Genomic DNA, 13,628 nt, shown 5'->3' on the forward strand with positions numbered 1-13,628 from the left:
CCATAGTTGCCAACAGTCCCAAATTTGCTGAGGCTGTCCGTACTGTTCACAGACAGTCCTAGCAGTCCCAAGCCAAAAATGGGTGGGGATTTCTAAGCTCCACCCATAAATAGGCATCCTGGTCAGGTGTAGTGCATTCCTGGCGACGAGGCTTACATGTCCCGAATTTACCAACTACATATAGCAAAAACATATAGCTCAGGATAAGTCATCAATATCGAAACGGCGGGAGTACGACTCCCGGGACCCTGCGATTTGCTGTTAGGGCCTAGGCCAGTGATGTTACTGTACATTGGTCACATGGCCTAGCTGCAGCTCAGCCCCATTCAAGTCAATAGAGCTCCAGTGATTGTCGCGGCTTCATAAAATAGCTGATCGACTGCGTTGGCGGGACTCAAAACCCTGCCAATGTAATATTGATGATCCTGAGGAAAGAGCACCAATATCAAAATCCTGGATAGCCCCATTAAATGGTTCCATTAGAATTACAACTTTCCCCACAAAAAACAAGCCCCATATAGCTATGTGAACGGAAAAATAAAAAAGTTATGGCTCAGAGAAAGCAAGGAGTAAAAAACGAATCTCCGCGTCATGAATGGGTTAAATCTACACTCGATATTATGCAGTACAGGACTACTTGATGTATTGGATCTAGCTGTGGGATCTCAGGCTAGATTGCATTGCAGCACATCAGATGAGATTATCTGGGCCCTAGGGCCGACCTCCACGCTGATAGTAAAAGGTCCCTTTAGAAGGGACGATACAGCAGCACTCCTTCCCGATAGGCCACTGCTTGTCAATGGAGGAGACCGATGTTATTACATGCATCGATCTCCTCCACAGTATGGGGAGGAGTGATCGATCGGTAATGCCATCTCTCATCCCCATACTAAATCATTGTTCGCCAGCAGCTAGGTTAGCCACCTTTCCCAACAAAAAATACCAGCCAGCTTAAGCAACACCCCAAAAGGGGTGTGGTTGTGGGGGTGTGGCTTAACATGGGGCGTTAGGTCGCTATGTCATAATGTGGCTCCCAGTATTAATAATGCCCCCATTAGTGCCCCAGTAATAGTAATGCCTCCATTATTGCTCCCCAGAATTAATAATGCCCCCATTAGTGCCCCCCAGTAATATTAAAGGGACTCTGTCATCAGATTTGTGCCCTATAAGCTAAACATATGCCCATGTCCGTACTAATAACATGAATCCTAAACTGCCATTATTAAACCTGCTTGTGGCTCTATTAGCCCAAAAAACTGGTTTTTATAAGCTGTCACTCGCCTACCTAAGGTGCCCAAGGGGTTTTACATTAATCCAGGTTGCCTGCCTGCACCCCTCGCCGTCTGGTACCCAGCGCCGCCTTCCTCACCTCAGCGCCGCCTCCTCAATCCACCCGTCCCTCTGCCAGATCCTGCGCCTGCGCACTAGGCTCAGCCTGAAGCGCCACGGACTCCTGGCAGCGGCTTCATTGAGCGAAGTGCACATGCGCCGGCCTGATGCGCATGCGCACTTCGCTCAACGAAGCCGCTGCCAGGAGTCCGGCTGGACGCAGGATCTGGCAGAGGGACGGGTGGATTGAGGAGGCGGCGCTGAGGTGAGGAAGGCGGCGCTGGGTACCAGATGGCGAGGGGTGCAGACGGGCAACCTGGATTAACGTAAAACCCCTTGGGCACCTTAGGTAGGTGAGTGACAGCTTATAAAAACCAGTTTTTTGGGCTAATAGAGCCACAAGCAGGTTTAATAATGGCAGTTTAGGATTCATGTTATTAGTACGGACATGGGCATATGTTTAGCTTATAGGGCACAAATCTGATGACAGAATCCCTTTAAAGGGGTTAGCCAATACCATAAACTGCCTCCCATGTGCTGGGCCCCTTACAGGGAATATACTTAGCTGGCTACCTGTGCCGCTCCCGGTCGCCGCACCGCGCTGATTCTCCCCGTGCGCGAATGAAAACCTTCGCTGTCGGGGGGAGCAGCCAATGGCAGGCGGGGACAGGCACTGTCACCGCCTGCCATTGGCCAGTTCCCCCTCCCCAACACAGTATATTCCCAGTGAGGGGGGACAGTTTATAGTATTGGATAACCCCTTTAATGCTCCCATTAGTGCCCCCAGTTATAGTAATGCCCCCATTAGTGCCCCCCACTTCTTTGCTTGTGCAAAAAAAAAAAAAGCTCACCTCATCCATTTGATCACGCCGCGGTGAACACCCAGAACAGGACCTGCGCTCCAGTTTGATAATGTGTGGCAGGTCCTGTCCTGAGTGTTCACCGCGACGTCATCAAATGGAGGCGATGAGTTATTTTTATTTGGGGTCCGCATAATGAGCATTTTACTAGTTCACTACCAGATAATCGCCCTTTGGAAAATGAAAGCAGCACAAAAGAGTTTACTGGAACTTTTCATTGTGCAATCATCGTGCAATGGTGACGCTTTATTTACAGAATCCTGGATACCCTGTTTGAGAACCAATAATAAGTAAAGATTTCTTACTTCATTTTTTTTTTTTTTGCTATTACACCCAAACACCGCTAGGTGGCGAGAGCTGATTTACGTATACAGTACAGACATAGGAACTGAGAGCCTTTATGGCCATTGCTCATTATGCAGCTGGATGACGGCTGAGAGCTGCAGGGGGAGGGGCCGCACTTGAGCTACACCGTACCGTGCGGGCTGCGTCGGTTACCATGGAGATGACCCGGAAGTGGATGTGTTCAGCTGTACCTGCTCCTCTCTCTGCAGGGCTGCGCCTCCGCTGTGAGTATATTATAGGGGGATATTAAAGGGGGCGCATACTGGGATCTAAAGAGTGCAGACGTTTATAAGGAATGATATAAGTGGCATTCATTCAGGAACCCCCTTTATATATTCTCCTGAGGGAGTCATCAAGAAAGATAACCATAGGTAGAGGTTTAACCCCTTATAGTGATCAGGACGTCTATCTGTAGAATATATATATATATATATATATATATATATATATATCCCCTTGTAGTGTTCATATAACAGTACCATACTAGTACTACCCCCAAATAATGTGCCATCTGGGGGACTGTTCATGTGGGCACTTGTAAGCTCACTGGCAGACACTAGTAATGGCCTCTTGGCTGCATTGGTGCAGTGTGCACACATTGGCTGGCACTGGCAATGTGGCACTTGCTTTAACAAGATCCACTGACATCCACTTTCCATCAGTGAAACAATGATTAAGCCTTGTCCCCTGAAAAATATTCTACACGAGATGCAGCAGAAAGGACACGCTCCCTGAGCTACCAGCTTCAAATAAATCTAGCTGAGCAATCACAGCCATGAATAGGGAGATCTCTGGACCCATGTGAGGTACAGGGCTGGTTCTAGCTTCATTAGGAAGAGATTGTCATGTCCTATATGATGTCTGATTTACATGTTTTACATGTTTTACATTAGTCATGGGAGAACCTCTTAAAGACAGTTAAGATAAGTAGAGATTCAGCAGTGCTCATCTCTTAGATGGGGGGAGAGATGCATGCATTCATTGGAGTAATGTCACCTCCGTCTGCCATCCAGGGCCATGTCTGGAAAACTGAAGTGGGTGACGGACATCGAGAAGTCTGTGCTGATTAATAACTTTGAGAAGCGGGGATGGATCCAGGTGTCAGAGAGCGATGACTGGAATTTCTACTGGTAAGAAAATGGCTGTGGGTGGATATGGACTTGGGGATGTTCTATACGTAGTGCATAGAGACTTAAAGGAGGACTCCTCCTTCTGCAGTTTATTACAGGGCGCCTTGGACAGCTTCACTTCTAGAGGAGAGTGGTCCGCTGATGAGAGCAAAATGCCCCTCCTCCTTAAGGGGGTTTCCCAATTATTATCATTTATCCCTTATCCACAGAATAGACTGCCGAGGCTCCGAGCATTGGAATCCCCACCAGTCACTAGAAAGGGGGTCCCTACGTCCATGTGAGTCCATACAAGTCATTGGAGGCTTTTCACACATCTGTTTTTGTAAGGCGTCAGGTTCCCGATCTGAGAAGCTGACTGCTGGAGCTCTGACCATTGGAACCCCCCCCAACCACAAGAAAGGGGGTCTCTGAATCCCATGGATGAATAGAAAAGCAGTGCACATGTGCGACCACCGCTTAATTCACTTCTATGGGACTGAGGGAGTCTTCTCCAGGTGTTAAATATGGACAGCACACAGACCCATAGAAGTCAGTGGGGGGATAATCCTTCATCTGTTTTTTAATGGATCTGTGTACCCAATCCAAGAAATTCAGTGCATGTGCTGTTCAGACTTAGACATTCAATGTCTGGGACTGAGAAAAAAACTGATAACCAATGGAAGCCTTCCATATTCTAATCCATTATTCATGGATCCTTTTTTTTTTTTTTGCGGCCGGAAAAACAGACATAGTAACGTGTAAAGTTTTATCGGTGAATAGGATTTGGGGCCCCTTTCTTCATGGGTCCATAGCAGCTGCCTTGTTTGCCTCTATGACATGTATGGCGTTGCTCCTGTCATCTAAACATCATCTAATTTCATCCCACTCAGACATTTTTGTACATCTGTCCCGTCTGATACAAATTTGGATAATTTTTCTATGTTCACAATTCTGAACTGCAGTTCTGATTGATTCCACAAGGTGGCGCCTTAGAACTTCTGCTGTGGCTATACAAGCCAATGCAAGTGTTTGCTAAACTGCAGGTACTTTGCCTCTGGAGCCCAGGGTTCGATGTGACTGAAAAGTTGAGGTATCACCAGTAAGACCCTGTTGTAGCTCAGTTGCTCCTCTGTCTTCATTAATCGATCAGATGGAGCCTTTCATTTTCCAAAAGAAATGAAAAGTGGTATCCGATTGGTTGCTATGGTCAGTTTTCCTTTGCACCAGTTTTGATAAATCTCCCCCAGTGTGTGCCACATTGATGAATTAGAAAATACCGGAGAATATGGGTGCACCACATGGCAGTATACAGGCCCCAATTATGTGTCTCTTTCCTCTACTAATACTGATTGTTACATGCTAATCATTTTACACTGAAATAACACTTTTTCATCTTCAAGAGATAGCTGTGTGACTTGTGCTCATCTCAAAGTGTTAAATGGCAGCCAGGATCCACTTCTGGACCTTAGCTTACAAGCAGGAGGAGATTTTAGACCAGGTTTACTAATCAGGCATGCTCAACCTGCGGCCCTCCAGCTGTTGCAAAACTACTCCTAGCATTCCCGGACAGCCTACAGCAGGGCATGGTGGGAGTTGTAGTTTTACAACAGCTGGAGGGCTGCAGGTTGGACATCCCTCATGGCGTACTTACCATATAGGCAGACCACACAGCTGCTATGGGGCCCGTGAGAAAGGGGGGCCCGCAGTGGATGAGAGTCCAAGCCCCTGTCAATCTTCCTAACTGTCTCCCATCTGCTAGCCCGCCTCCCATCTCCTAGCTCCGTCTCCTGTCTGGGGGGGGGGGGAAAGGGGTCACTCAGCTTTCCCAGACTATTCCTCTGCACATATGTCATTCAGCCGGTTGTCACCACATTATTTAGTGTGACTCCGCTTTCCTGATGTCCTGCATGGCACAAATGCAGAGGCATGAGAAGATATGAGGGTAGGTGGGAGTTGTGTTACTCAGCTTTCTCAGACTATATCTCATGTCTCTCTACATGTGCCATTCAGGGCAGCAGAAAAGCTGGGTGCTGTTACATCATGTAATGTCACTCAGATTTCCTGCTATCCTGCAAGGCATCAATGCAGATAATAAGAACATGGAAAGGCAGGGCGGAGGGGTTCACCCAGCTTTCCCAGAGACTCCTGTCTCTGCGCATGTGTCATGCAGGATAGCAAGTAATGTCAGTGTCTCCCAGCTATCCTGCATGACTCGGGGGAAGGGAGGCACCCACTTCCTCACACTTTTCTCATGTCTTTTCTCATGTGCATGTGCCTTGCTGGACAGCAGGAAAGTTGGGTGGTATTACGTCAATATATGCTGAACACTGCCGGGACCTACCAGATCCCATTCACTATAATGGGTCTGTTGGGTTCGGGCGTGAGTACTGCTGCATGAGGTGGGGCAGGGGAGAAGTTAGGGAGGGTAGTGAGAGGAGCCAGGGCGCATAGTAGGAGGAACTAGGAAAGGGCATGGGGTCCCAATTTAAATTCTTGCTATGAGGCCCAATGATTTCTGTGTCGCCCCTGCACCCCTGCTATAGATGATGTAAGCTTAGACAGTCAGTCTAGACCTGCACCAGATTTAGGTCCAGGCTGGATGATAAATATGGTGAAGGAACAGACAATTTTCTCTGACTTTGTACCAACCATTGGTTGGTTTACTAAGAGACAGAATTTTAGGCCAGAATTGTGGCTCAATTATGGCACAGAATGGCGAATTTTAGGCAATGCCCCTTTCTTGATAAACCCTACCCCTGCTCCAATTCACGCCACTTTCTAGACAGACTTTAGGCTTAGACACAACTAAGTTCTGCAACTTTCTTAGGCTACTTTCTTTCACATATGTGTGAGTTCACCATATCTGGCCGTTCACCGCCGGAGCCCATTGACTATAATGGAATCCGTCCGGACAAAAACTAGCATGAGCACAGGCTTAGTCAGGCCGGATCCCATTATACTTAATGGGCTATGACGGTGCTCTGTCAGATACGATGAACTCAGACAGGTTGTCTCTCCACCAGAACAGCCTGCTCTTTAGCATTAAAGGGAATCTGTCACCTTGAACTTGTTATCTGAGCTGCAGGCAGCAGTTATAGAGCAGGAGGAGCTGAGCAGATTTATATATAGTTTTATGGGAAAAGATTCAGTATAAGGCTGGTTTCACACGGGCGTTGCGGATTGGGGCCGGATGCGTTCAGAGTGCGTTCAGTGAAACTCGCACTATTTTGCAAGCAAGTTCAGTCAGTTTTGTCTGCGATTGCGTTTAGTTGTTCATTTTTTTCCGCGCGGGTGCAATGCGTTTTGATGCGTTTTTCACGCGCGTGATAAAAAACTGAATGTTTACAAACAACATCTCTTAGCACCCATCAGTGAAAAACGCATCGCACCCGCACTTGCTTGAGGATGCAATGCGTTTTTCACGCAGCCCCATTCACTTCTATGGGGCCAGGGCTGCGTGAAAAACGCAGAATATAGAACATGCTGCGATTTTCACGCAACGCAGAACTGATGCGTGAAAAACAACGCTCATGTACACAGACCCATTGAAATGAATGGGTCAGGATTCAGTGCTGGTGCTATGCGTTCACGTCACGCATTGCACCCGCGCGGAAAACTCGCTCGTGTGAAAGGGACCTAACTTGTATTTTATACATTTATATCCCTGCTCATTCTGGGCCTTGAAGTCAACGAGTCGGTCTTATCAGTGATAGACAGCCTTCCCTCTGTGACTGTGTATACACAGCTGTCAATCACTGATAGGACCGCCTCCTGGACTTCAAAGCCCAGAATGAGCAGGGATATAAATGAATAAATGATTCTGAATATTTTCCCATAAAACTGTATATCAATCTGCTCAGCTCCTCCTGCTCTATAACCTGCTGCCTGCAGCTCAGACACCATGTTCTATGTGACAGGTTCCCTTTAACTCCTTCAGGACCCTGCCATTTTTCACCTTAAAGGGGTTCTGCACTTTCATTTAACTGATGATCTGTCCTCTGGATAGATCATCAGCTTCTGATCGGCGGGGGTCCGACACCCGGGACCCCCGCCGATCAGCTGTTTGAGAAGGTAGCGGCGCTCCAGCAGCGCCGCGGCCTTCTCACTATTTACCGCCGGCCCACTGACATGACGACTAGTATCAACTAGTGTGGGCGCGACTAAGTTCTGTTCACTTGAATGGAGCTTAGCCCCGCCCACGCTAGTTGATACAAGTCGTGACGTCAGTGGGCCAGCGGTAAACAGTGAGAAGGCCGCGGCGCTGCTGGAGCGCCGCTACCTTCTCAAACAGCTGATCAGAAGCTGATGAACTATCCAGAGGATAGATCATCAGTTAAATGAAAGTGCATAACCCCTTTAAGGACCAGACCATTTTATGCAAATCTGACATGTCACTTTATGTGGCGATAATTTAAAAACGCTTTTACTTATCCAGGCCATTCTGAGATTCTTTTCTCATCACATATTGTTTTTCATGACAGTGGTAAATTTGAGTCAAAATATTTCATTTTTATTTATAAAAAAAATACCAAATTTACCAAAAATTCAGAAAAATGTGCAATTTTCAAAATGTCAATTTCTCCATATTCTGGGAGCCATAGTTATTTTTATTTTTTGTGCAATTGTCTTAGGTAGGGTCTCATTTTTTGCCGGATAAGATGATGGTTTTATTGGTACTATTTTGAGGTGCGTATGGCTTTTTGATCGCTTGGTATTGCACTTTATTTGTGATGTAAGGTGACAAAAAAGGGCTTTTTTTACACCGTTTTTATTTTTATCTTTTATGGTGTTCACCTGAGGGGTTAGGTCATGTGATATTTTTGTACAACAGGTCGTTATGGACATGGCAATACCTAATATGTATACTATTTTTTTCACTTTTAACACAATGAAAGCATTTTTTAAACAAAAAAAATCATGTTTTATTGTCTCCATATTCTGAGAGCAATAGTTTTTTTTTTTTTTTTTGCCCGATTGTTTTATGTAGGGGCACATTTGTGCTTTCACTGATGCTGGCGTATGCAGCAGGGGCCCAGCTGTCAGTGACTGCTGGCTCCATGCCACTGATTGGGTGAGCGCAGCTCCTGCGCCCCCCTGATCAGCTCGCCATACATTTACGGCACTGGTCCTTAAGTGACGTCCACCAGCGCCGTATATGTACGGCGGGGGTCCTTAAGGGTTATTGCATATGTGAAACTGGCCACCATCCACTCTAGTTAGAGACTGGTTTGGGTTTGGTTTGCCAGGCTAGCTGATTTAGGCTAGATTTATCAACTGCAACTTTTTAGTTGCAAAAAAAGACAGACTCATATTCCAGTAGGAGGGTGGAGTAGAAAAACTGAAGTAACATCTCTACACAAAAATGTCATGTTTAAAGATGTACCAAATGTATCAAGCAACGTGGGTCGTGTATGAAAGACTATTCAAACAAAACAATAGCTGATCTTAGGGAGACCAACTACAAAAAACACTGTGGAGCCTCATTTATGAGTCTCAACACAGCAATCCAAAGTGCAAAGCTCCCTGGGAAACAGTAATATGCAAAATAACTGAAAGACAGATATCCCTCAAAGAAAGGAAAACCAAGCAAAGGGGTGTCCCCATTGTAGAGATCACCAGATCCACCATATTAAGTGGCCCCTATTTCAAGATCCAGCTCTTTTACAAGCCTTAAGGATGTGACAGGGGAAGATCTAAGCCAGTTATCCATCCACAGACAGCTGTTTCGGGGTGTTGCCCCTCATCAGTGTGGAGCAGGATTCTGGCAAACCGGGAGCAATGCCTTGGAGACTACTCAAACAAAACAATAGCTGATCTTAGGGAGACCAACTACAAAAAACACTGTGAAGCCTGATGTATCAAAGACTGGCATTTCAACACTGGTTTCCCTTACTCCTCCACAACGGCACCATATGAAGATCTCCCCGCCTCTCGAGGGACAGGAAACAACGTAGAAGTCCAAAATAAAAATCCTCCTCCTCTTACCTACAGTAGTTCAGTTTTCGTTTCCTGTTCCTTAAGGGATGTGTGGAAGTCCTATGGATATTTGCTCTTGCCCAGTCTTGCTTCCCCCTGTTTGGGAGAACAGGGGCTCCGGGTTGAGCGTGTGCTCTCCTTCCCTGTTCTTGGCACAAGTCCTTCTGTTGAAGGTAGCCCTTAATACAAGCCGTGTGCTTACAGGATTGGCCGCATACAGGGCGGGGAATCTGGTTTGGAGTCGTCACACTGGAAGTGAAATCACCCAGGAGCGCGGGAGGAGGAATTAAGCGGAACACATCCGCTTGTTGTTACCTTTCAGCACGTGACCCTGATTCCGCTGTGTGCCTTCCACTAGGATGTCGGCACAGGATTCATCTGATTCTTCACGCAAATTTGCAGATCCTGCCAAGGCCCTCAGCCCAGTAAACCTTGAATTATGGTATAAATGTATTATTTATACCAGGGATGCTCAACTTTCGACCCTCCAGCTGTTGCAAAACTACAACTCCCAGCATGCCCTAATAGCTGTAGGCTGTCTAAGCATGCTGGTTGTAGTTTTGCAACAGCTGGGGGGCCGCAGGTTGGGCATGCCTGATTTATACTATCGTGAATTTAGGCACTTAGGGTGTATATACTTTTCACCGGTGGTGTCCCTCTTCCCCTCCCTGGGGATAGGTGAGCAATTTTTTTCCTGGAAATTCAAAGAGCTTATTCCCTCTATTTTGTTGTATTTTTTAGACCTGAGAACCCTCCGTTCTAGGTGAGTGGACAGTAAGACATCTGGGAAGAAATGTGGCATCTGTAGAAAAACCCTATTTTCTACCTGTAAGAAGCCCCTATGTTCTAAGTTCACAGAGAAGGTGGTAACTGAGGAATCCCTATCCTTTCTGGACAGCATTTGCACGGGATGAAGTGAACTTTGCTATCGACCTTAGATTAAATCCCGTTTTGCCATGTCCATGTTCCTCAAAGAGCCAAGAACCTGTGGAAGCTCAAGATGAATTGGATGAGAGAAATTTATTCATAGGAGGACAAAGAATCTTCAGAGGATGGCTCAGGCGTCCATTATGCTTCCCTGAAGATACTGATTTTCTTCTTAAGACTAGACTGTCAAGTATGCAGCTGGATGATGTGAAGGAGACTCATTCAGTGCAGGACGCCATGTTTAAAGGATTAGGGGATAAAAAGAAAAGTGTTCCCTATTCATGATAACATAAAAAAATTATAATTGAGTGGAAGGAACCAGAGAAAAAGTCAAATATCTCCACAGCCTTTAAAAGGAAGTACCCCTTCACTGAGGAAGATTCTGCTTGTTGGGATAAGACTGAAAATCACTTCTGTTTGAAGACATGGGTCTTCTTAAAGAACCGATGTGATAGGTTGTTGAAAAAATCCTGGGAGACCAACACAGCCATGTTGAGGCCAGGTATAGTGGCTACCTACATAGCCAGGTCTCTATCCATGTGGCTTGAACAACTAGAAAACGGCTTCCGGTTCCGGCGCCAACGCGATGAGAGGTGCGCACTAAGAGCTCCGCTCTGACAGACATCGAAAACTTTAAAAATCCCTGACAAACCGACCAATTAAGTGGCACAACTCGGGTAATCGAGTGACTGCTGACACACAGAGTCGGTGGATGGACCGATACGTGACGCAAATGGGGAGCAAATCGAAGAAAACGGCAGCTAAGCCTGGGAAGGCGCCAACTGATGTTAAAATGGCGCAGCCGCCAGAGGAAGAAGCTCCGGATTTGTCACAATCTGAGCAGAGCAATGATGCAGGTGACCTGACTACTACTAGCGATGAGAGGCTAGCCATCGACTATAAGTTCTTAGCGGTGGAAGTAGCGGCGAGGATCTTACCTGACCTGCAAGAAGCCCTAGCATCCACAGTGGTGATTTCTTTTAATGAGCTGAAGGCAGAGGTCGCGCAGCATGACACGCGACTGGAGACGCTGGAGGCAAGAATGGAGGAGATGGAGGGTGAATATGAGGAGGTACCCAGGCAACTCAAAAGGGCTCTGACGGAAAATGCCAGACTATGGGATAAGGTAGATGATCTGGAGAATCGCTCTCGCATAAGTAATTTGAGAATAATAGGTCTCCCTGAAGCAGTAATGCCAAAAGACTTAGAATTAATCTGCGCCAGAGAAATTCCAGAAGCACTGGGCCTAGACATTACCTGCAAAATTGAGAGGGCTCACAGAGTCGGCCCGTATAACGTACAAGCGGGTCACGAGAGAGGCGCCAAAGATGCAAACACAATGAAGGCCAGAAGCAGGGCACGCCAAGTAATTGCTAAATATCTGAACTACGCGGATAAAGCACTTATATTGAGAGCGTTCAAACAAAGCGGCAAGGCCATTGAGATAAGAGGACACCGAGTTCTAATCTTTGGGGACTTTTCAGCTGAGGTATCCAAGAGAAGAAAGGCCTTTGCCCCACTATGCTCCGCACTGTTTAAAAATCAAATAAGGTTTTCTCTATTTTACCCTGCGACGCTGAGGGTATTTTTCCCCAACAACAAAATGGATTCGTACACAGATCCTGAGGAGGCGGAAAACGCATTGCAAGGTGTGCTTACAAGAAGACGAGGAGTACCAGCGATCGATTACAAGGCCTCAGAGCGCACTTCCCCACAACGCAATAGGGAGGACTCCTGGCATGGGACTGGATCGGTAAGAGGATCGCCTCGGGAAGAGGCGGCCGCGGATTGATTAGAGATCTCTGGACATGTCGAAGAGACTGATAAGTATTCCAAAGTTTTCAGTTATGTTGGATTTCCTAACATGTTGGTAGGACTTTGCTGGTTGTACGGGTATTTGTTGAATTGATTGCTGCGGGAGTTTTCATCTAGGTGACCTGCCGTATCTTTTTTATTAAGCAGGAAAAATGATGTTAATGCTGGTAGCTATTTAACATGCCAAGATGTCTAAATCGGAGGAGGTTGAGAAACGCAATAGTCTTTCTCTTGCGTTGGAAAAAAGTGAAGCCTAAATTGAAACTTAAATGTGTTTTAGAGGTACAATGCAGTGGATAGTTAGAGGGTACATTCTGCCCCGGGTTGCTCCACTGTTAAACCATCTTGAAGTTGTAGTTCTACTCACGGGAGGGGGGGGGGGGGGGGTTGGGAGGGTTTCAGTTTACCACCACAGGTCTGCAGGGATATCTAAGAGTTGGGAAAAAGCCCAATGGATAGTCACATTAAAATCGTCTCCTGGAACGTAAAAGGGCTGAGGTCCCCGAGAAAACGTAGATTAGTTTTAAAATATCTTAAAAAATTGGGAGCGGATGTTGCCCTCCTGCAAGAAACTCATCTCCCAGCGGAGGAGTTTAGAAGAATCAAAACGCTTTGGGTAGGAGAAGTATATGGCTCAGGAGCCATAGGAAAGAAAGCAGGAGTGTTAACGTTGTTAAAGAAAGGGATACCGTACAAAGTGATAGACCACACACATGACTCGCAAGGTAGAATATCCAGATTACATCTTACAGAGGGGGGGAAAGCTATCAGTATTCTTAATGTCTATGGACCTAACGATCGGGACAAACCTTTCTTCAATGCACTTACAGGGGACATATCTGCAGAACCAACGGGACTAAAAATAATAGCTGGAGATATGAATGCGGTGTTAGATGAGAAGGAGGATAGGAAAAGGGACACAGGAAAGGGAGAGAAAAAAGGGCCTATTGATACTAGATTAGCACAACTCATAGCGGACACAAATTTGGTGGACTTGTGGAGGATACGTAACCCGGAAGAACGGGAATTTACACATTATTCGCATGCCCATCAATCGTGGTCGCGACTAGATTATATTTTATGTGGTGAATCAGACTCAGGGCATTTCTCAGAACCATGCATAGAAGACATGATAATCTCGGATCACTCTCCAGTATCTGTCATTTTGAGGAGGGAAACTCCCCGGGGAACTGACTTCTTATGGCGGTTTCCAGCTGCACTATACAAAAATGAGGAATTTGCGAATTTTTTGAGAGGTTGGTGGTTG

The 13,628-nt window shown here is 46.3% G+C and overlaps 1 protein-coding gene across 1 annotated transcript in view; it reads left to right on the forward strand.

The window, feature by feature from the left end:
* Nucleotides 1-2,644: 2,644 nt before the first annotated feature.
* Nucleotides 2,645-13,628, forward strand: part of TTLL1 (tubulin tyrosine ligase like 1) — a 52,496-nt gene continuing 41,512 nt past the window's right edge. Inside the window, exons 1-2 of the mRNA XM_044277849.1 lie at nucleotides 2,645-2,758; nucleotides 3,548-3,664. Of these exons, the coding sequence (XP_044133784.1) occupies nucleotides 3,552-3,664 (113 nt within the window). The 5' untranslated portion in view covers nucleotides 2,645-2,758; nucleotides 3,548-3,551. The remainder of the gene's footprint in view (nucleotides 2,759-3,547; nucleotides 3,665-13,628) is intronic.

This window comes from Bufo gargarizans, chromosome 2, assembly GCF_014858855.1.
Source record: "Bufo gargarizans isolate SCDJY-AF-19 chromosome 2, ASM1485885v1, whole genome shotgun sequence".
Classification (NCBI taxonomy): Eukaryota; Metazoa; Chordata; class Amphibia; order Anura; family Bufonidae; genus Bufo; species Bufo gargarizans.